The sequence below is a fragment of the Ceratotherium simum genome, chromosome 22 (assembly GCF_057802395.1).
Source record: "Ceratotherium simum simum isolate JZ-2026a chromosome 22, ASM5780239v1, whole genome shotgun sequence".
Classification (NCBI taxonomy): domain Eukaryota; kingdom Metazoa; phylum Chordata; class Mammalia; order Perissodactyla; family Rhinocerotidae; genus Ceratotherium; species Ceratotherium simum.
In genome coordinates this window covers 50,655,485-50,678,135 of record NC_141921.1, presented here as the reverse complement: position 1 = coordinate 50,678,135, position 22,651 = coordinate 50,655,485, and the positions used below count along the sequence as shown (strand labels likewise).

At 60.5% G+C, this 22,651-nt stretch overlaps 2 protein-coding genes across 3 annotated transcripts; one reads left to right on the top strand and one right to left on the bottom strand.

Annotated features, from left to right (window-relative positions):
* Window positions 1-1,620: 1,620 nt before the first annotated feature.
* On the bottom strand, window positions 1,621-20,376 carry SDF4 (stromal cell derived factor 4). 2 transcript variants are annotated; one of them, XM_004425474.3, is made up of 7 exons: window positions 20,274-20,376; window positions 16,637-16,976; window positions 9,902-10,038; window positions 9,192-9,305; window positions 3,986-4,144; window positions 3,466-3,641; window positions 1,621-2,319 (listed from the first exon to the last, which is right to left on the bottom strand). In XM_004425474.3, the coding sequence occupies exons 2-7, from the start codon at window positions 16,945-16,947 to the stop codon at window positions 2,143-2,145; spliced, it is 1,074 nt and encodes a 357-aa protein (XP_004425531.1). In that variant the 5' UTR covers window positions 16,948-16,976; window positions 20,274-20,376; the 3' UTR covers window positions 1,621-2,142. The 2 variants fall into 2 exon arrangements, with proteins under 2 accessions (XP_004425531.1, XP_087303172.1); XM_087447046.1 differs by lacking the exon at window positions 20,274-20,376 and adding an exon at window positions 19,587-19,733.
* Window positions 20,377-20,545: 169 nt separating this feature from the next.
* Window positions 20,546-22,650, top strand: B3GALT6 (beta-1,3-galactosyltransferase 6). Its single transcript, XM_087447045.1, is given in 2 exon segments — window positions 20,546-20,727; window positions 20,730-22,650. Coding segments are annotated over 2 exon segments (990 nt in total). The 5' UTR covers window positions 20,546-20,616; the 3' UTR covers window positions 21,609-22,650.
* The last annotated feature ends 1 nt before the right edge of the window (window position 22,651 follows it).

Here is a 22,651-nt window from a genome sequence, read left to right as displayed (position 1 = left end):
TGCGTGTGCCCGTCTCCCGAGGACAGTGAGAAAAATCTTTTCTTCTTGCCAACTAGACAAACTGTAGTAGCCCCAGGGTTGAGGTAACGCGGGGTCTGGTGGGAAGCGCTCCACTCTGGGATGACTGTCTCCTTCCCCGGGGGCCACATGGGGGCCGCCCGCCCTCTGGTGCCAGTCTCCACTGCCAAGGCCCCGCGTGCCTGGCCCACGAAATTGGAGACGGCTCATGCTGACCCTGGGGCACAAACACCGTGCGTCACCCACAGGCCCAGCCTCCATCCCGAGCGTCCCGCCAGGCCCGCGCTCAGCCCACACCTTTGTCGGAGTGTCACACACTGCTTACCACCAACCGACCCACACAGGGCTGGCCCACTGCGGAGACCGCCCTCCCGCCACACACTCCGGGCTGTTGTGAAAACAGTCTTTCCTCCTGTTTGTCTGGAAACCAACCCAGGTGTGACCGACCACACGCTCCTCCTCCGCGGCGGCCCTACCCCACGCTGCTCGGAAGTGGTCCCTGTGACAAGAGCTGGTCAGACGGGCAGCTCTGAGTGGCCCCCCCACCGCCCCCACCCCACTGGCCGAGTGAGCTGTCCACTGAGGCGCCACGGGCCATGGCTCAGGGCTCCGAGAGGGTGACCGTCGTGGGGGCTGGGAGGCAGGCAGCTTGGTGGGCATGGGGGGTCAGGACTCGCAATCATTTAAACTCTCACAGCTCCATCCCCACACAAGCACCAGGCACGGCTGACCCCCAGGAAGGGCCCGGGACAGTGAGCAGCAGTGACGCAGGTGGTGGGACCTCAGCCAGTGGAGGTCAGTCGCTCCGATGGCAGCCAGCCCGGCCCCTCCTCTGTCCCCCACACCTAGCCTGGACTCCAGGCAGCGGCTCCTCCCGTCCTCCCCTCAGGCAGTGGCCCAGGGCTCTCCTCAGATCTTCCCTTCTCTGCTCAAAACTCCCATTTCTCCAGGCCCATCCGGGTCTCTCCCAGGCTGGGCTCCAGGGTCCTGACGTCAAAGCTGCAGCCCAGGGCCGGCCCCATGGCTTGGCGGTTAAGTGCGTGTGCTCCGATGCTGGCAGCCCGGGTTCGGATCCCGGGCTTGCACCGACGCACTGCTTCTCCAGCCATGCTGAGGCCGCGTCCCACATACAGCAACTAGAAGAATGTGCAACTATGACATACAACTATCTGCTGGGGCTTTGGGGGGAAAAGAAATAAATACAATTAAAAAAATGTTAAAAAAAAAAAAAAAGCTGCAGCCCAGACCCCCAACTCCTGCCTCTGCCCTGCAGAAGCCCCCTCCCACAAACCCCCTCTGTAAACACATCCTTCACCATGGCCCCCGGGACCCTGGTCCCACCTGGACACCCTCCGCCGACCCCTCCAGGCCTCGGAGCCCATGGTCCTGCCTTTCGCCAGTTCCCTGATATGCTGCCCCCTCCGTTGATGCCCCAGTGGGCGGCTGGACCAGATGGGAGCATCCTGACTCTCATGATGCTTACAGGCGCCAGGAAGCCCCGTGTTCCAACCAGATCGCCCACCTCAAGAGCTTCAGATGGAAGCCACCTGGCCACAAATGTTCCAAATTATTGCTCTGTTCTTTTCACAAAAAAAATGAAGCTGGGAGAAAAAGGCAACTATATTTTAAAGTAAATTAATGTGACTCTTGTCACAAGGACTTGTGTTTTCTCAGAGACTGAACGTGTGTGACCAGCGGTTCTGACAGCCCCTCCCCAACATGCGGGAGGTGCAGCCACCCACCCCGGCTGCCGGCTACTGGTTTCCAGCAAAGCAATTCTAACATTGTCTTCATCTTTCAGTTTTCAAGGAAACGGCAAGAGTTGCGTTATTTCCCACGGTGTGGTGAGCCCGCGGAGCCCCGATGTGGTCACGCCTTCAGCAGAACGGCTCCCAGTTCTCAGAAGCAAGATGCAGCGATTACATGGGACTCCCGCGCTGGGGGGACAGTGGGCTGCGTCCAAGCACAAGTCAACCTGTGACATGGGTGGCAGAGGGGACACCCGGCCTGCCCACGCCCATCTTCAGTGAACCTGGACCCCGCGGCGGCGGTGGTTGGGAGCAGCAGAGAGGGAAGGTTCTGGGTGGCGATGGGTGGCCGTGGTGGCACGGGGAGCGAGGGCGGTCAGAACTCCTCATGCACATTGCGGGCATAGTCCATCAGCTTGCTGCCCGTGAAGAACTCGCTGTACTTGAGCACCTCCTCGGGCTCCAGGTGGTGGTTCTGGTTCTCGTCAGCGATGGCGATCATCTGCTTGGCCTCGTTGAGGGCATTGTACTCGTTCATGGGGTCCATGTAGTCCTGCAGGGACGTGGACACCGGTCAGCGCGCCCCCTCGCACCTGCCCACGCGCTCCCTACAGTGCTGGGGCCTGCTGACCACAGGTGTCCTCCTCACGACCTCGAGTCCAGTCCATACTCAGGACACCCACCTGGAGGGCGCCCCTGCCCCACATGGACCCCCAGCAGCGAGGGCACCTTCTGCCTCAGGGAAGCAGCAGGACTTCCTATAACCAGCTACAGAAAGTGACTCCTTGTTTAAAACATTCCGTTGGCTAATAGCAGGACAGGGATGAGGGCATGTTCTGGAATGTTCTGGAAGGCGGACGCCAGGCTGCCTTTGCTGTGTGGGCATTGCCATGGGGGGCGTGGGAGACATGTCACCTCCTGGTCCTTCTCAGGGCGCCCCCACCATGGAAGGGAACGACCAGGGTGGGGAGAAGGGAGGCCCGGCCAGAGTGTGAACAGCCTAGGGGAGCCGGGACGCTGGCCCAGGAGGTGGGGCCGTGGAGCAGCCACCTAGGGCCTGCCAGTGGGTCACACGGCACACAGACTGAATCAGCTGCCAGGACCTTGGCACAGACAGGAATCCCTGAACCAGAGGTGCCCGCCGGCTATCAGCAGGAATCAGAGAATTCTGGCGTAAAACAAAATGACTCATCGAGCAAAGGAAAAAACAAGCCCCACGCAGCACCTACTCGATCCAGTGAAGACACTTCAGAGGAAGGCAGTGGGTTCCAACACGCACCCGCTCCCTCCAGCCCAAGTGTCCGGCCCAGACCACCCCCTGGGAAGCAGTGTCTCAGAGCCAGTAGCTGCACCCCCCACCCCGGGGACACACACAGGCGCCTCACTGGCTCCCAGCTTTCCTGCCTCAAATCTGTCCGAATGCAAAAGCCGACAGGCTGGCTGGGCCCTGCTGGGGAGCCTCAGACATGGGCATTTACACGGCTCAGCCGGCCCGAGGACCGCTGACTAAGTGACCAAGTGACCAGCCACAGCCAGACCAACTCTGCCTTCCCGAACAATCTTGCAGGCGGCTCCCCTGCCATGGGCACAACTGGGGGCCTCAGGGCCCTGGGCATGTCCACAGGGGCACTGCATGTCCTCCCAGGGCCTGCCCTCAGGGGGCACCCCCAGGGCACCCCCCACATCCCCCCACGCTCACCTCCAGCTCCGCCATCGTCACGATGCCATTGTGGTCAGCGTCGATCAGCTCCTCAAACTCCTTCTTCCTGTCTCTCACCCAGCTGTCGTCCATGTCCTGGCCCTGCTGATTCTCCACAGTGCCCACAGGCAGAGAGATGAACTCGGGCAGTGAGAGCTGCTTATCGCCATCCTGGTCTGCGGGACGAGGATGAGTGGACGCTCAGACCTCAAGTTGGCATGGGACCACAGAGAGCCACTCAAGAGAAGTCAACAAAATGGGTTTTGCCGCCCAATCATCAGTTTGTCAGCTGTTAGCCTAAACCCAAGGGGCGCGTCTCACTGGACCTGCTCGGAAACCGGCCCAGGCTGGACGGCACCCGCAGGGCATGACCTTCCCTTTCGAGGCCCCCCAGGCCAGGACCAGCCGACGCTGATCTCCCGGCAGGAGGACTGGCTGCACGTAGACAGGGGGCTCCACTGTCCAGGCCCAGTCACCAGAAGTGAGAACGCCCCGCCCTGTGCCAGGCCCCAGGCCTCACCCAAGTCGCGGACAATCTCCCGGACCATGAACTGGAGCATGCCGCGGCTGTGCTCGGGGTGGAGGAACGACAGGAACTCCTCCTCCGTCAGCAGCAGGTCTGATGGCGGCTTGTCCGCCTGGTACCAGCGGTCCTTGAGGTTCTCCAGGACTTCCTGTGCTGAGAGAGACGCAGCCGTGAGGACCTCAGCCTGGGAACACCTGCACGCATCCAGAAAGTTCCGAGACGCTGAATGCAGAGGCTGCTCGGGGCGTGGCAGTGTCCAAGTCCAAGAGCACTGCCCCTGGGAGGAGAGCTCAGCCCCGGAGAGGCAGATGGCACCCCAGCCCACCCCAGACACCGACACAGACAACCCAGACACAGACGCAGGCGCCCCCGGACACAGAGCCCCCCAGACACCAATGCAGACACCCCCAGACACAGAGCCGCCCAGACACCGATGCAGGCACCCCCAGACACAGAGCACCCCAGACACCGACGCAGGTGCCCCCAGACACAGACACCCCCAGACACTGATGCAGAGCCCCCCCAGACACTGATGCAGACACCCCCAGACACTGATGCAGAGCCCCCCAGACACAGAGCCCCCAAGACACCGACGCAGACAGCCCCAGACACTGATGCAGAGCCCCCCACTGATGCAGACACCCCCAGACACTGACACAGACACCCCAGACAGATGCAGACCCCCAGACACTGACGCAGACACCCCAGACACTGATGCAGAGCCCCCAGACACTGATGCAGACCCTCCCAGACAGTGATGCAGACCTCCCCAAGCACAGACACAAACCCCCGAGGTACAGATGCAGACCCTACACACACAGAGACTCAGACCTCCCCCAACACACAAATCCTCTCCACACACAGACACCCCCAAGACACAGACACAGAGCCCCCAGACACAGATGCCCCCCACACACCCAGACGCAGATCCACCAGAAACAGGCACAGACCACCCAACACACACAGACCTCCCCACACACAGATGCAGACGCCCCCAGATACAGACACAGACTCCCCCCACACAGATGCCCCCCAGACAAAGACCCTCCCAAATACAAACACAAACCTCCCCACACACAGACACAGACGCAGACCCCCCAGCTGGCTGTGCTGTTTGCTCCTGGGGAGACGTGGAGGCGCCTGGAGAAGGCTGACTCACACTGACAAGTGTCCCGGGAACAGAGGCAGGACCCTGTCCCTCTCCACTCCCTTCCCGTCGCCGTTCGCGGAGGGCAGTTGCTGAAGGAAAACCCAGTTTCCAGACAGGACTCAAGCACCCCACTGATGCTCACGTGGCCCTCGCTCTCCCTCCGAGGGAAGGCCCATGCAGGCAGCGAGGAGTGCAGCCAACCACCGAGGGTCCCCTGGGGTCAGCAACTGTCCAGGCCCCCAACAGCATGGTTGATCCCATCGGCGGAGCAGCAGGTCCTGGCCAGGCACAGCAGTGTCTCTGCACTCTCATCCCGGGTCCCAACTCCAGCTTTAGCTGGGAACAGGGATGCCGAGGCCTGGGCAGTCAGAAGGAGGGGACGGCTGCACCCTACACAGTGCCTGTGGCCTTGCCTCTTATGCTTCTGACGAACAGAAGACCTCCGTGACCTACTTTCAAGTGGCAAATCCACCCAAAGGAAAAGGGGAGCGACCAGTTGCTCCCTGCCTGCCCCACTGCAGGGACAGGCATGAGGGGGCTGGCACAGACTTGCTATGTCTCCCTGGGGCCTATGAATGGACCTGATGTGGAGAAAAGGTCTCTGAGATGGCCCGGATTTAAGGTGGGCCCTGAACCCAATGGCAGGTGTCCTTGTATAAGAGGACAAACAGACACGGAGATAGGAGTGATGCAGCCACATGCAGGGACCCCAGCAGCACCAGAGGCTGGAGGGAGGCCTGGGACGGAGCCCCTCTGAGCCCCCAGAGGGAACCAGCCCCCTGTGTGGTGTGTAGCGACAGCAGCCCCAGGAACCCACACACGTGCACTGAGTGTCCCCTGAGGAGGCAGAGCTACCACTCGGTGACCCCTGAGCTCGCCTCCCAGCCCTGCCCCGCAGCGCTAGCTCCCCAGGGCCTCCCAGACGTGTGCCAGCTGCTCTTCACCTCCGGTCCCCCAGAACCACTCACCCCAGACTGCAAAAGGGAAGAAGGGATTTGTGAAACACTCAGGAGTGCTGGGATGAGAGCTGGACAGACAGGCTGAGGAGAGGACCCCACCTGGCTGAGAGGACGCCCAGGGGAACTGCCCCCTCCAGGTCCAAAAGGAGGACGGAGACGCCACGAAGCCCTTGATCCAGGAAGGACATGTCTCGACCCAGCCACACCCAGAGGGAACAGGCACCAAGACAGAGAAGCTTCCAAAAGCAGGTGGGAGAGGCGGCCGGCACCCTACGTCCCCACAGCCACCCCAGAAGCTAGTGCCACATCACCAACGCTAGCAGGAGGAGGACAGAGGCCCCCCAGGACCCCAGGCACCTCTAAAGAACACCTTCAGGGGACAGCCTGAACCACAGGACAAACACGTTTGAGAAAAGCAAGCAGCCCTTCAGAAAGAAAACCATCATGCCCAACGTATGGGGTCTAAAGAGGACGGTGCTGGACACCATCACGTGAGCCGAGAAGGGCTCAGCCCAGATGGGGCAGGGATAGATGAAGCTGTCAGATGTAAACAACTCCCCCCCGACACAGCCGTCAGGTCCCCACGCGGGTCACAGGGTATGCAGCCTCCGAGGAGGGGAGCTAAGGCTCTAACCCCACATCACCAGGGGGAAAAAGAAAGAAACTCTGTAAACGAGCTCAACTCACCTATCACCAAAAAACTTCAGACTGGCTCACCAAACAAAACTGAACCCTGTGGTCCATTAAAAAACAAAATGCAGGGGCCGGCCCGGTGGTACAACGGGTAAGTTTGCGCGCTCTGCTTCAGCGGCCCAGGGTTCACAGGTTTGGATCCCGGGCATGGACTGACACACTGTTTCTCAAGCCATGCGGTGGTAGCATCCCATATAAAGTAGAACAAGATGGGCATGGATGTTAGTCCAGGGCCAGTCATCCTCAGCAAAAGGAGGAGGATAGGCACAGACGTTGGCTCAGGGCTAGTCTTCCTGACCAAAAAGAAAAAACAAAAAACAAATGCTTCAGAAAAACCAGGACGGAAGGGCAATTCACTGTGAGTCCCACAAGCATGTGAGGAAGAGGCTGTGCCAACTCATTACACCTCCGTCAGAGGACGAGGCAGAGCGTCGGCCCAGCCACAACCAGACATAGGCATTGCAAGGGAAGAAACTGCAGACCAGCACCGCCCACAAACACAGATGCAAAAGTCCTCAACAAAATACTAGCATCAAATCCAAGAACGTATAGAAAGAATTACACACCACGACCACGTGGGCTTGGTCCCAGGTATGCACGCTGGTCCAACACCAGAAAATCAGTCAGTCTAACCCAGTACATCAACAGGCTACAGAAGGAAATCACACAATCACGTCAACAAAGCATTTGACAAAATCCAACACCCACTCACAACCAAAACTCACCGTAAACTTGGGAAAGAGGGAACTTCCCCACTTGATAAAGAGCATCCACAAACACCTACCGCCACCATCATGCCTAATGGTGAGAAACTCGAGGCTTCCCTCAACCAGGGACGAGGGAAGGACGCCCGCTTTCCGGTGTTATGCTGGAAGCGCTGGTTAGCACAGTGAGCGGGAAGAGGAGGAAGAGGTGCCCTGTGTGGGAAGGAGGGAACCAACGGTCTTTGTTCACAGACAGCATGACTGTCTACATAGAAAACCCAGAAGAATCCACAAAAACCCCTGGACCTACAAACCACGTAGAGCAGAGTTGCAGGATAGAAGGCTGACGCACAGAAGTCGTGACCTTCCACTACCAGCAAGGAACCCGTAGAATTGGGATTAAAACTAAAGAGCAAACGCAACCAGAAAGAAGGCAAGGACTGCAATTCTGCTGTGGGACAAGGGAGCCCAGTCCTAGGACACTCACCCACAAGGAGGGACAGCGGCCACAGCTCCTCCAAGAACACAACAGTAGTGAACACACGTGGACCAAAGAACATGGTGCAGCAGAGGAGGGAAGGGCAGCAGGCACACCAACCAGAGGCCACAACACACCCAACACGAGCGGCCAGTGGACACAGATGCCTCAGACAAACTCCTGCACACGTCCCTCAAGAGCAGACACCACGCCACACGGCAGGGATGATGACCGACCGTGTGAAGACAGAACAGGAGACGACGGCACCACACGCATGCGGGTAGAGCCCCAACAAGCCAAATCTGCCCACAGGCTGTGCCTGAGCCCCAGGGAAGGCGGGATGCACAGAGCCGAGGCAGAACCAGCGAAGGCCACGGCACTCCTCAGAGACGCCTGAGCACTTCGTCATTTCCCGTCAGTGACAGGATTTTTCAAGGGGTGTCCCTGAAGGCTGAGGGGGAGAGAATCCTGTCCTGAGCCCTGCACCACACCCGCCCGCACCAGCTCCCTCCAGCCTCCACATTCCTCACACAGATGCCCCCACCACCTTCACCAGCTCCGGGGTTCTGACACGTCCAGGGCTGAGGACCCTCCACCTGGCCGAGAACCGCCTCTCGCTGCTTCCGGCACCTTCAGCCACCTCCTCCCCAGAGCCTGAGCTCCCTCGAGGCCACCTGCTGCCCCCACCCACCCACCACGTCTGGAGGGGCCCGGGGCTCTGCCTGCCAGACCCTTAGGAGCCCCTGGCATCGGCATCCTCACGCACGGCAACGCACTTGCATGCAGGACCACAGCATGGCCACGCACTCACACACAAGGCCACACACACTCACGTGCAGCCACACACTCATACGCAGGGCCATGCATGCTCACGCGCAGCCACGCACTTGCATGCAGGGCCATGCACGCTCACGCAGGGCCACATGCTCACGTGCAGCCACGCACTCGCACGCAGGGCCACACGCTCACCTGCAGCCACACACTTGCACACAGGGCCACACACTCACATGCAGGGCCACACACGTTCACGTGCAGCCACGTACTCACATGCAGGGCCACACACACTCACACGTGACCACACACACGCAGGGCCGCTCACGCGCAGCCATGCACATTCACACGCGGCCACGCACTCGCATGCAGGGCCACGCACGCTCACACGTGGCCACGCACTCACACGCGCAGCCATGCCGGCCGCGGGAGCCTGGGCACTCACTCTCCTCGTCGATTTTCAGCTCCTCGTTGTTCTTTATCTTCTCAGCAACTTCTCTTTCCTTGTGGCCTTTGCTCGCCAAGAACTTCACCTTATACTCATCCCATGACACACGGCCTGAAAGAGCAGATCAACATGTTAGGATGTTTAACAATGAACATTTTTAAAAAGAAATATTTAATTATTTTAAGACATTTGTCAAAAATCCTTGAGGGCCGGCCCCGTGGCTTAGCGGTTAAGTGCACACTCCGCTGCTGGCGGCCCGGGGCTCAGATCCCAGGCACGCACCGACGCACCGCTTCTCCGGCCATGCTGAGGCCGAGTCCCACATACAGCAACTAGAAGGATGTGCAACTATGACATACAACTATCTACTGGGGCTTTGGGGTAAAAAATAAATCAATCAAACGATAAAAAAAAAAATCCTTGTGCTACAGGCAGCTGTAGAGGCAGAACCACCAGAGCAGCCAGCTCCAAACATCCTGCCAGGGCCCCAGGTCTAAGAGGTGGAGCAGCCAGCGCCCTGCACCCTCGTCCTCACCAGCAAAGCGAGAGGGGGATGTCTGTCTCTCTGGCGCTGCCAGTGAGGGGCCCCTCCTGGCTCTCACCTCTCCATCCCTGGTCCCTCGGCTGGGAGTCCCCTCCGCCCTCCACGCACCGCCCTTCTCCTGGCAGCCTCAGGCCCATCAAGGTCAGGGTGGGGTGGGCCATACCATCGCCGTCGGGGTCCACAGCCTGGAAGTGAAGCTTGCTCTCCGCGATGGCCTCCTGGAAGTGCTCAGCTGTCTTCTCCATGATCCAGTGCTGCATCTCCTTGGCACTGATCCTCCTGTCGGTGTTCACATCCACCCTGCGGGCAGACAAGTGATGTCAGACAGTGCTCCCAGACCCTGACACACAGACGGATGGGTGGACAGGAGGATGGCCAGGGGCTCCACAGGCAGCCGTGAAACCGCCATGAACAGCGACAGTCCACCCAACAGTGACACCAGAAACATCGAGGGATGTTGGGGGATGCTGGGGGACACAGGGGCATGAAGGGACGTCAGGGGTAGTCAGGGAACATTGGGTTTGCTCTGCAGCTGCCTCTCAGCGTCTACCCCATCAGTCTCGGGACCACTGGGAAGGTGAATGGACTCTTCCCTCACTGCATGACCACAGAACCTCAACCCAGTTCCACAGCCCACTCGGCACATGGGCCCAACGAGCCCCCATAACAGGGTTAGAGCTGAGACCCTAGGGTGAAGCCATGTTTACTTATGTACACACAGACAGCTAGACAGAGACACAAGTATGTGCATGCAGGGTATGCTCGGCTAGCACACGCTCACGTGCATACACGGGTCAGCAGTGCTTGTGTGTACACACCGGCTGCTGCACATGTGTACACGGATTGGCACACACACATATGCATACACAGGTTAGTTAGCATGCGTATGTTATCCAGCTCTGCCCGAGCGACCACAGGCAGTGACGGCCCTGCAACAACGCGCACGGCCAGGGCCAGGGCCTGGCTTCTGAATGCCACCCTCCAGCAAGAGAAACCGGCTCCTTGGAGAATGGCTGATTCTAGGGCTGAGGCAGGGACAACACAACGAGCCTGGAGCGTCTGCAAGTGCCCGACAAACAGCAGGACGGGGCACATCACAGGGACACAGGGGCCAAGTGAAAGAGCTCCCGATGGCCAAAGCTGGAACATCGTGAACAGCAAATACACAGCACAGCGCTGGACCACAACCCAAGTGTACAACACACCTCCCCAGTCCACCCTGACAGGAGGAAATGATCCATCCATCAACACATGGGCAAGAGAGCCCCTCCTCACAGAATTCCACACAAGGCAGCTGACCTTCCCTGTGGGAGGCGGAGCTCTACTCCCACTCTGGAAGGTGGGCTGCTCAGGGAGCGGCTGCCAGAGAAGACAGGAGGGACAGGACAGGGAGCCACTCGAGAGGAGACACCTGGGACGCCACCTGACCCAGTGCCCCAGTCGACATCCCCTCACACCATGTGACCGGAGGGCCAGCTTACCCCTGGGGTCTTCTTTCCAGAAGCCCACAACCTCAGTCTAACCACAAGGAAACACGGCAGACAAACCCAAGGTGAGGGACCTCCTACAAAAGCCCTGAGCAGTCCTCCTCAAGACTGTCAAGGTCGTGGGCCGGCCCTGTGGCTTGGCGGTTAAGTGCGCGCGCTCCACTACTGGCGGCGCGGGTTCAGATCCCGGGTGTGCACCGACACACCGCTTCTCAGGCCATGCTGAGGCCCTGTCCCACATACAGCATCCAGCAGGATGTGCAACTATGACGTACAACTATCTACTGGGGAGCTTTGGGGGGAAAAAAGGAGGAGGATTAGGCAATGGATGTTAGCTCAGAGCCGGTCTTCCTCAGCAAAAAGAGGAGGATTAGCACGGATGTTAGCTCAGGGCTGATCTTCCTCACAAAAAAAAAAAAAAAAAAGACTGTCAAGGTCGTGAAAAAACAGGAGCGTCTGAGACACTGTCACAGCCCAGAGGGCACAAAGGAGATGTGACACGCAGCACAGTGTGGGATCCTGGATAGGGTCCGGGGCAGAGAGAGGAGGCTGGGGAGACCCACGAATCTGAAGTCGGGAGGGTGGGTATCAGTCAGGCAGCACCGTCGTTTCTTGGTTCTGACAAATGTACTGTGGTTACGTCAGACGTGGATATTAGAGAAAACTGGGCTATCTGCAACTTTTCTGTAAATCTAATATCATTCCAAAATAAAAAGCTTATTTAAGAAATGTTGTGGAAATATTAGTTTCATTTGTTCAAAACTGAGGGCCGGCCCCATGGCTTAGCGGTTAGGTGCACACGCTCCACTGCTGGCAGCCCGGGTTTGGACCCCAGGCGCGCACCAACACACCGCTTCTCCGGCCATGCTGAGGCCGCATCCCACATACAGCAACTAGAAGGATGTGCAGCTATGACGTACAACTATCTACTGGGGCTTTGGGGGAAAAAAAATAAATAATATTAAAAAAAAAAGGGCCGGCTCTGTGGCTTAGCGGTTAAGTGCGCGCGCTCTGATGCTGGCGACCCGGGTTCGGATCCCGGGGGCGCCCCGAGGCACCACTTCTCCGTCCAACGCGAGGCCGGGTCCCACGTACAGCAACTAGAGGGATGTGAATCTATGACATACAACTGTCTACTGGGGCTTTGGGGGGAAAACACTGAATAAATAAAAATCTTTAAATAATATTAAAAAAAAAGAAAAAATTAAAAAAAAAAAAAAAAAAACTGAGCCGCATGTGCCCTTGGTGGGGGACAAGTAGGGCCGTCAGTAGCTGGCATGTGGCAAAAAGCTGGGACACCATGTGGCCCGTGGCAGCAGCACCGGGAAGCAGGAATGGCTGTGCGTGGAAGACTATGTAGAAACAACTGCCGAGTGAAAAGATGAACACAAGGAGGACACTCCCTGACTATAACCGATAAAGTGCACAATGGGACAGCAAGAGACTAAAGGGAAGTCAGTGTGTTAGCCAACAGGGCACTTTTCCCCGTGGTGGCGTCACAGCCTCAATGGTCCAGCTTTCTTCTGCATTTCCACGTGACTTGATCTGGGCATCTGAACTCCAATCCCACCCCCCAGAGCTGGCTGCAAGGGCAGTCCCATCACTACCCCCTCTCTGAGCAAGCGCCTCGCCTCTGCACTCCAAGGTCCTGATGGCTCCGTGTAGGAGGAGCTCCCGCCACGTCTGCACACTGGCCAGCAGGTGCCTGGGAAGGTCCGTGGGTCCCACAGGGCCAGGGAGTACAGGGATGGGGAGGGTGTGGCCTGGAGCTCGGACCCCCATGTGCACAGACACCTGCATACCTGGCCCTCGGGGCCCTGCCAGGTGTGACATCCAGGTGAGGCTCCACCTAGAGTGGATTCGGAGCTGCACCCCGCACCATCCAGGCCTCGCTATAGCGCGAGGTTCCATTGTGACATCTGCCTGCGCTCCAGCTAGGCGGGGGCAAAGAGCTGACCCTCAATTTTTCACAGGTGAGCACAGTGGGAGAGCAGGAAAGTACCGACTCCGTCAGGGAGGGAGGACTCCATTCACATCTTCACCCCTCCGCAGACAAGGGCCTGGGGTCCCCGTGGCAGCTCCTGCCTCCCAGCTCAACCCTCACGCCAGCGTGATGCACCTGTTCCTGGCACTGATTCTCCTCACCCTCCCTGGATTCTGCTCCGCCCGCCACCCGTCCAGCAGGCCCTGCCTGCCCCCCCGCCCCTGCTCACTGGCCCCTCTCTCCAAGCCCCACCCCACCCACCCACCCGTGTGCCCTGGGCTCTGCGGCCAGAGCAGGGCAGGAAGAGCCTGCTGTTGGTTCCATAGTTGACTCTGAATCTGTCTGAGGGAAGATTTTCTTTCATGCATCTTATAACAGGTGAGGCATTCCCCTGGTGAGAGCCACCCTCCCTCCAGAGGACACCCAGGCAGGTCCCTGCAGCTCTCCTTCCGGGTGCTTTTAGTCCAAAGGCTGCCTGTGTGCTCTGCGCCTTGCCCCTGGCCCGCTGGCATGGTGCAGCCCACCCTCTGCAGGCCACCCCAGAAGGTGGCTCTCAAGCATAGGCATGGACAATCCCGAGAGCCCTGGGGGGAACCCAGTGGCCTCTTGGTCAGCTGGCCATGTCATTACCAAATTAAGGGTCCCAGAAGCAACCAGGGCCTCACCTTTGGAGTCAAGGGTCCACATGCACAGTCTTCTTCTAGGACCCACTTCTCACTGTTTCAGTCTCGGTCAGCCCACTGACCCCGGACTCTCCCGCGTCCAGCTCCTGCCCCCAGCCGGCGGCCTCCCAGAGCCCTCAGGGCCGGGTGCGCACAGCACCTCATGCGGGTCTCCTGTGTCCACCTCTCCTGCCAATGCCTGTCCCGGGGAAGCCCCATGGGACACGGTGGAGACGAAGGGACAGGCGCCCCCACCTCGCCACCTGCCGTGGGCCTGCCTCCAGCAGATCACAGAGAAGAACCCGCCTGCCACCTGGTGGCTCAGTTCACAACTTCTTTCCTCTGCTCCCTGGAAACAGCAAACTTCACTTCAAACGACAGTGGATCTGTCCGCTGGACAAGACTTGAGTGCACTCCACCTGACAACAACCATCAGTTCCTCCAACGTGGAGAGGGAGCCACCGAGAACGGCAGTCCGGCCAGGGCGCGACGGGTGACTGCTGGTCCCGCCTCAGGTCACCCCTGTCCTGCACACCCTCCCCGGCCTCCTGGAGGTCCTTGTCTGGTTCCTCCTTTCTTCTGACCTCTGAACCTGGCCTGGCCCCAGGTCTGTCACAGTTCTTTCTCCAGGCGTCTCAGCTGATGCCCAGACCTGACCCTTTACTCCGAGGAATCTGCACACTTGCCCAATGCTCCTCCTAAACCCCACTCGATGACTGCAGGTCCCGAAGTCTCAGCTCTGCCTGCAGGCGCCTCACAGGCAGCCCGCCCCCGGCCCCCCACCTCCTGCAGCTGCTTGGGCCCCTGCCAGTCCACCTCCACAACGCCCCAGCCCCGGCCTGGCCTGCTACAGGCCCACCCTATGAGCAGACAGCACACAGCCGTGCCAGGACGGCCTTCTCACCACGCCCAGGAAGCGGGGCTCTCAGCACCCTGTTTCACAGATGAAGAGGCTGAGGCCAACCGGCTCGGGGAACGGAGCCCAAGTCCAGCTGCCAAGGGCCTCGTCCCGAGCTTGCGCTCTGGCCTCAAAGGTCCCTCACCTCCCTTGGACAGCTCCAAAGCCCCAGGCCACACGACTCGTGCATGCTCATGGCCCTCGCGACCCGTGCGCATGCTCGCAGCCGGCACACGTGACCTGTGCACATGCTCGAAGCAGCTCCCACGAGAAAGGCAGCCCCACCGCGGAGATCCCCTCAGTCTCCTTCACGGAACAGAGAGCCACAAGTCCCAGGTCCCAGCACGTGACCCTGCAGCCACCATGCCACCCATACCCCGAGATTCTGCAACCCGCCAGGCCCATGCCAGGTAGGGAGTCCCACTGAGATGCGAGATCCCGAGACCTGCAGTCCCGCGCAGCCCCAACACACTGGCTGTGTGTACTTCAACCACAGGACACGCCAGGTGAGCAAACTAATGAGATTCTGACAGCCCCAGGTCTGGCATCCTCCCTCCACTACATCCCTGAGAGCCTCTGAGCTCTCTGTCCTCTGCCTGGTCCCCACCCTCACACCTTCCCCACCACCACCCTGCACAGGGCATCCCGCCTGCCCCGAGTACCCCGAGGACCCCATCCCGGCTCCCCGTGGGCCCTGTTCCCCCACCGCCCTGACGTGTCCCACCCTGTTCTCTGTGTCTAGCGTCTGCCCCCTGTAAGCATCAGCCCTCAAGCCCGGGCCTTTTCCGGGCCCTCAGCAGGTACCTGGGAAAAGATGAGACCCCATGGGAGGGCGCTGTCACTCGGGGTCCTGGCAGGTCCCACTCGGCCCTGGGAGCCGGGCTGGGGGACCTGCCGACGCTCCCTGACACTGCTCCAGGACCAGGCGTCGGCACAGACCCCGAAGATCCAGACGCAGGTACTGACTGCGTGCGGGTGGGGCGCCACACTGCTGGTCACCCCAGCTCCCCTGAGCAAGAAGGTGGCCATCTCAGGACCTGCCTCCCCAGGGCTGTAGACAGTCAAGATGACCCATGACACAGTGCACGCAACCCTCAAGCCAGGTTCCAAGAACCATGGGGCAAAAGCTCGTCACTGAGGACAAGGCGGCCAGAGGAACTCAGGGACACACAGGGAGGGCAGAGGCAGGGAGTGACCACAGCCCTGCTCTGGGCGGACAACAGCGAGGTCAGGGCTCTGGGCCAGCAAAACCATAAAGGCACGTGCCCTGTCCACGCACACTGGCGCTCCTTCATGTCGCGTCACAAGAACTTCCAGACACATGGAGAGCAAATGGCCGCGTGTGCCCAGCACCAGCCCTGCAGTCCACACAGCCAGGCGGCTCTGCGCACCCGCCGCGAGCTGAGGCCCTCCCCACTCCTTACAGTTACTGCCTCCCGCCAGGCCTAGTCTAACTGGTCTTGTGACCCGCTGTGACCACCCCCATGACTGACCATCTGCCTTTCACCACAGGGGACGCTGGCTGGAGGCCGCCTTGCACCACAGGCCCAGGCAGGGCAGCCAGGCTCCTCCAGGCCACCCGCAGCCCTCCCAGCTGTACAGTCTTGTTGCCCGGCAGCCCCACACTGTGGCCCTCTGAGGCCCTACCGACCCAGGGTGCTAGCTCAGGGCTGCATGCTCCTCAACTCAAACACTGCAAACTTCCCTAGTGTGGTCAGCCACGAGCAGGCATCACAGCCCTCTCCTCCACAGCACGTCACCAAGCGGGCCCCTCGACTGCTCCCACCGTGTGCGAAGCCAGGACTGCACCAGCAAGGCAGCAAACGCCAGCCTCCCCGCACACACCCCACAGGCCCCAGGCACCTACTTGGAGAAGATGACCATCAGCTTCCTCCTGCTCCTCCGCGGCTCCGCGTCCTCCTCAAACCCATCGGTGTCCTTCCCCAGGAAGACCTCCTGGTGGAAGTCCTTGTTGAGATGCCCATCCATCTCCAGCTTCACCCCGTTCAGGTGGTCCGGGGGCAGGATCTCATTCTCCTCCCTGGTGCCCGCTTTCTCCCGAGCAGAGGAGTGGTTGGCAGGCCGGGCGGACGCGTCCATCAGAAGGATGACTCCTAGGAGCCAGAGGCAGCGAGGAGCCAGGCTGCAGAGCAGAGCCTGCCTGGACGCCATGGCCATGCAGGATGGTCTGCAAGTGTGGCCAGGAGCTGAAGAGAGAGGGGAGGGGCGGGTGAGGAAGTGAGGCCAAGAATGTGATCACAACCCCCCGCCACCCCAGGCCCTGCATAAGGCTCTGTGCCCAGCACAGCTGCAGGCCAACAGCCCACGGCTGCCAGACCCCAATGAGCAGTTAATGGTCTACAAAGAGGACACAGAGCCATCATCTGCTAGAGCCCAGCAAATACTTCACTAAAGAGACGTTCACTTTGTAACATAAGACAGATGTCCTTGGTTTACAGAATCCATACTAGGCATGGTATTCTTTCCTTTTTCAAAGACATGGGTTTCCAGCTCCTGTCTTACCTACTCAGGTAAAATGGCCCCATCTCAAGGGCTGTCCAGCACCACAAAATCTGCCCCTTCTTGATGTGCACAGCACGGTCTGTCTCTGACTCTCCTGGCATTGAGGCTGACCCCAGAGTCATGGTAACTCACTCCCCAGAACCCAACTCAGCACTGGTGAGCTATGTGACCTTGGCTAAGTCACCTGACCTCCCCAGCCTCAGTTTCCCTCTATGAAACAGGAAGCCCCCAACAGCCCCAGGGCTTTTCAAGGACTGGGCCTGGTGCCAGCAAACACCCAAGCCCACCCAGTAGGGCACTGGCCCCCTCCCACCTTCCCATCTCAACAACCTCTGTGGGCACAAACACACGCACACACACAAGCACACACATACACATACCAGCACACGCACACACTTACACGCATGCACCACAGAACAACATTTCGGTCAACGATGGACTGCATACACGACGCTGGTCCCATAAGATCAGTACCGCACGGCCCAGGAGTATGCTGGGCTGTACCACCTAGGTTTGTGTGGACACTCTGTGACATGTGCACAAAGACGACATCACCTAACGACGCATTTCTCAGAACGTGTCCCCCTCGTTAGGCAACGCATGACTGCACATGCACATGCATACCTGCACGTGTGCGCGCACACACACGTGCACATACATAAGTACACAGGCACGCACGTGCACCCACATACACAGGCATACACGCGCACACACGCATTCTTGCTCACGTTCACGCAGGAACAGCGAGAAGGCCGGAGCGCCCTGTTATTCTGGGTGTGCCTGAGCCTGGCAGTGAAGGAACGAGGCCAACCCTCTGTCCATGTTGCCACATCAGGGATCCCAGGGCCACAGGTGCTCACGCCTGGCACTCGGCCATCCCAGCCTTCCCTCACACCCCAGGATCCTACCCCAGGTCTCCTCCAAGCCAGGAACAGGGCCCAGCTCCCTCCCCATCTCCCCACTTGGCTGTTCAAGGACCTGCATGCTTCAGGATCCCAAAGGGAACTCTAGCTTTATCCCGCCCCTTAACCTGTTCCTCTCATACCCTGCTCACCTGGCAAACACCTGCTGGTCCTTCCAGGGGCATCTGAGACCCACCTCCCCCACCCCTTGCAGTCCTTCCAGGAAGGAGCCGCAGAGGAAGGCACACTCACCCCGGGTTAGGGTGCCGTTTGCAGCCAAGCTGGGGCACGAGGTTCAGAAATCATGGTGTCCTCCATGGGGCAGAGCAGATTCCCGTGCTGGCTGACAGCATGGCCGCCACACCACAGCCTGAGGGCGCATGGGGCTGAGGCCAGGTAAGGGGGCTCTCCCTGGCTACTCTGGCAACACTGGCAGATGCCACCGCTTGCTTCTCTGATGCCTCCCTTCTACCCTACCTGCTCCTAACCGTCATCCTTCTCCTGATGGGTTCCCCTGGACCCATGCACTATCTGGGCCTTCCACGAGATCTTGCTCTCTGAACTCACCTGCCTCATTCCCCTGAGGGAGTAACCGTCCCTGGGCAGCTCTACATCCCTCCTTCCAGGTCTGTGGAGGCCTGCGTCCCCCACACCCACTAGAGCCCACCGGCTGCCCCGACGTGCTGTGCTGTAACTGTCCCCTGAACCACGTTTCCTGGAGCTCCTGTCTGTCACCTTCAAGGGCCCATAGTCCCAGCACCTGTCACACTGCCTGCACACAGTGGCCACTCAGCAGAGCTGAGTGAACAAACGTGGGTGTTTCTGCCACACCACGGTGCGTGTGTTCCAGAAGTTGTCAGGGTCCTGCAGACACACACTAAACACATGGGGCCTAGGGGACAACAAACGGCAGAGGACTCTACAAGTGGAGCTCGGGACCACATCAGGAAGTGGCGCCTGGGACGGCGACGACTCGACAGCCCCGGCAAGCAGCTTGGGCGTCAGGCTGAGTGGAAATGCTACGTGCTGGCGCCGAGGTGATGCCAGCAGGGCTGCCGTGAAGGCGGGCCCAGGAGGAAGTGCAGCCAAGGGTTGTCACCTGCAGTCACCAAGGCAGGAGCCCTGGACACAGGTGCTCACGTCTGGCTGTCTTCCCTGGCAGAAGGCGTTTTCCTTCTCTGCTGGACTGTAATTCTGTTCCTGCCGCCCCAGCTCTTCCCACCAGAAAAGCGTGCAAACCAAGGCAACTCCTCCTGCTGTTAACATCCCACTGACCATGGTAACAACACCCACTGACCGTGGTAACAACACCCCACTGACTGTGGCCATGAAAACACGTGTCCAAATGGACTGTACTCCGGTCTCAGAAGAAGTCTACTCTGATTCACTTACGTTGATAGGAAGTACACTGAATGTTGTTTACACGACGTTTTGCACAAAAAGTAACACAGAAACAGCCATGTAGAGATCAGGCGGCCCCTGGAACGTCCTCCCGCCGCTCACAGCATTCACTTATCCCGCGAACGTCGGCCCCTGCTCACGCTCACCCTCTGCCCCCAGCAGCGGGCTTCGCCTTGTAGACAGGACCGTCCCCGGAGGCTCAGCCCCGGAAGGAACCAGCAGAGCCTTGGGGCGGACGGAAGTGGACACACGCAGGGCTCCTGGCGTCCCGGCGTCTGTTCCGGGGAAACCGGATTCCCGTCGTTACAGACGCTCCCTCGGCAGCTCTGCCGCGGCTTTAGGAGTCACGCTGACGGCGCGATGACAACTACCACCGGCTGTCCGGACTATCAAGGATTTACACACACAATCCCAAACGTCCACCAACACTGCGAACCGGGGTCACGGCCCCCCCTTCAAGGACGGGGAGGGCCAGGTCACCGCGCCGTAACCTCCGGGCCCGCCCGACCCTGGACAGCCGTCCCTCGGCCTGTCTGGCGGCGGCGTCCATGGGTCCGGGTGGAGGACGCGAGGCCGGGAGGCGGGTCTGCAACCGCCCCAAGCCCCCTCCCAACACCCGGGCCGGTCACTCCCCGATGGCGGGCGGACCAGCCACGCCGACCCCGGGCCCTCACTCACCGGCCGCCCTCCCCTCGCCCAGGATCCGCCGAGCGCCCGTGACGCCTCCAAAGGGCTGGCTAGGCCGCTGCCATCTTTTTTCCGGGAAGGGGGGGGGGCCCACGGGGCGGCGCAACATCGCCGGGAGGACGCCGGCGCCGCCATCTTCCCTCCGGGCGGAAGCGGCCGCGTGCCGGCCCCCCCCCACCCCCGGGCGCCGAATGAGAAGCACGCGCGGGTCCACGTGACCCCCCCCCCAAGGGCGCCCAGTGAGAAGCGCACGGGGAGCCACGAGACCTCAGGCCGGCCAGCCGCGGCGCCGCCGGCGCCGGAGCCCCGGGCGCGCGCACCCTCCGGCCGTGCCATGAGGCTGCTGCGGCGCGCGTGGCGGCACCGGACGGCGCTGGGCCTGGGCGGTCTGGCGCTCTGCGGCGCCGCGCTGCTCTACCTGGCGCGCTGCGCGGCCGAGGGCCCCGCCCGCCGCCGCCCGGCCACAGCGCCCCGGCCGCCGGGCCCGCGCGCGCCGCCGCCTTCCTGGCCGTGCTGGTGGCCAGCGCGCCGCGGGCTGCCGAGCGGCGCAGCGTGGTCCGCGGCACGTGGCTGGCGGCGGCGCGGCGCGGCGCACCGGGCGACGTGTGGGCGCGCTTCGCCGTGGGCACGGGCGGCCTGGGCGCCGAGGAGCGGCGCGCCCTGGAGCGCGAGCAGGCGCGGCACGGGGACCTGCTGCTGCTGCCCGCGCTGCGCGACGCCTACGAGAACCTCACGGCTAAGGTGCTGGCCATGCTGACCTGGCTGGACGAGCACGTGGCCTTCGAATTCGTGCTCAAGGCGGACGACGACTCGTTCGCGCGGCTGGACGCGCTGCTGGCCGAGTTGCGCGCCCGCGACCCCGCGCGCCGCCGCCGCCTCTACTGGGGCTTCTTCTCGGGACGCGGGCGCGTCAAGCCCGGGGGCCGCTGGCGCGAGGCCGCCTGGCAGCTCTGCGACTACTACCTGCCCTACGCGCTGGGCGGCGGTTACGTGCTCTCGGCCGACCTGGTGCACTACCTGCGCCTCAGCCGCGAGTATCTGCGCGCGTGGCACAGCGAGGACGTGTCGCTGGGCGCCTGGCTGGCACCGGTGGACGTGCAGCGCGAGCACGACCCGCGCTTCGACACCGAGTACAAGTCCCGCGGCTGCAGCAACCAGTACCTGGTGACACACAAGCAGAGCCTGGAAGACATGCTGGAGAAGCACCAGACGCTGACGCGCGAGGGCCGCCTGTGCAAGCAGGAGGTGCAGCTGCGCCTCTCCTACGTCTACGACTGGGCCGTGCCGCCCTCGCAGTGCTGTCAGAGGAAGGAGGGCATTCCGTGAGCGCCGCCCCTGTCCCCGGGACTCCGCGCGCACTGCAGCTCCTCTTCGTGCTTCCGCGCTAGAGGGGAGGCCAGGACAGACGCCTTGGGAGGTGGCTGCTGCAGCAAGAGTCACTCGGGGGGTCTGTGGAGCTGCGGCTGAGGTGGCCTCCCACCGGCCTTCCACTGGCAAAGCTGACAGGTTCTGGCTAGTTATTTGGGATGAATCCAGCCCTCAAAGGGACCTGGTTTATCCAGTGATGGGTGAAGCTTTTGGGCAGATGCCAAGCGGCAGTGGACAACTGCTGGGCCCCGGCTCCCGTCTGCACCCCAGGGAGTGCACCTCAGGGGCCATACATGTGGGCTCATTCAAGAGCATCTTTTTCTGGGCCTGGGAGACCCTTGAGGCTTGCCACACCATCACATCATGGCCAGGTAGAAATGTCCTGTCCCTGGATTTCAGCCAGCATTTGCCTGGACTGGGAACATGCCCAGCTTTGGGGGTGACGGCAGGCAGAGCCTCCTCCAGTGTGCAGAGGTTTGCAGCCCCCCCACCTGTCCACTTGCTGTCCTGTGCCACGGTGGGGGCAAGGAGCCAGAGGCTGGAGCTGACAGGCACTTGCAGAACCTGACCTGAAAGGAAGAATTCTGACTTGTTTGGGATGGGGACTGTGCCACGGCCCACGTCCGCTGTACCCACCGTCCACCTAGGAAATCACCCTGCGCCGAGAGCCATGACTGCTGTAAACTGACCCGCAGGCCCTGGTGTGTTGCAACTTACCTGCGTGTTGCAGCCCAACGGCTTTTATCAAAATTACTGTTGCTTTGTTTCGTTAGGTTCCCTTCTTTCTCGTCTGGTGTTGGTATCATTAGTCATGTGTAAGTCTAAGATTTAACTGCGTTTTATGTTAATTAGCTATAAAGCATTGTGGTCTGTGTGTGGCCCTGGAGTGAAGTCATGGTAAATGTAATTCAGCACTTGCCTGTGATTTATTTATAAATGTTGTAAATTTGTGGGTCTCAGTGTTTTTTAAATTATTTAAGAGAAGACTTTTCTTTCAGAAC

Excerpts from the sequence above, each read along its gene's own strand:
- SDF4 (XM_004425474.3), bottom strand. The coding sequence starts at position 16,947 with ATGGCCATGGCGTCCAGGCAGGCTCTGCTCTGCAGCCTGGCTCCTCGC. Across the intron at positions 3,642-3,985 it reads GGAGATTGTCCGCGACTTGG|ACCAGGATGGCGATAAGCAG; the intron begins GTGAGGCCTGGG and ends CTCGTCCCGCAG. Across the intron at positions 2,320-3,465 it reads TGACGATGGCGGAGCTGGAG|GACTACATGGACCCCATGAA; the intron begins GTGAGCGTGGGG and ends ACGTCCCTGCAG.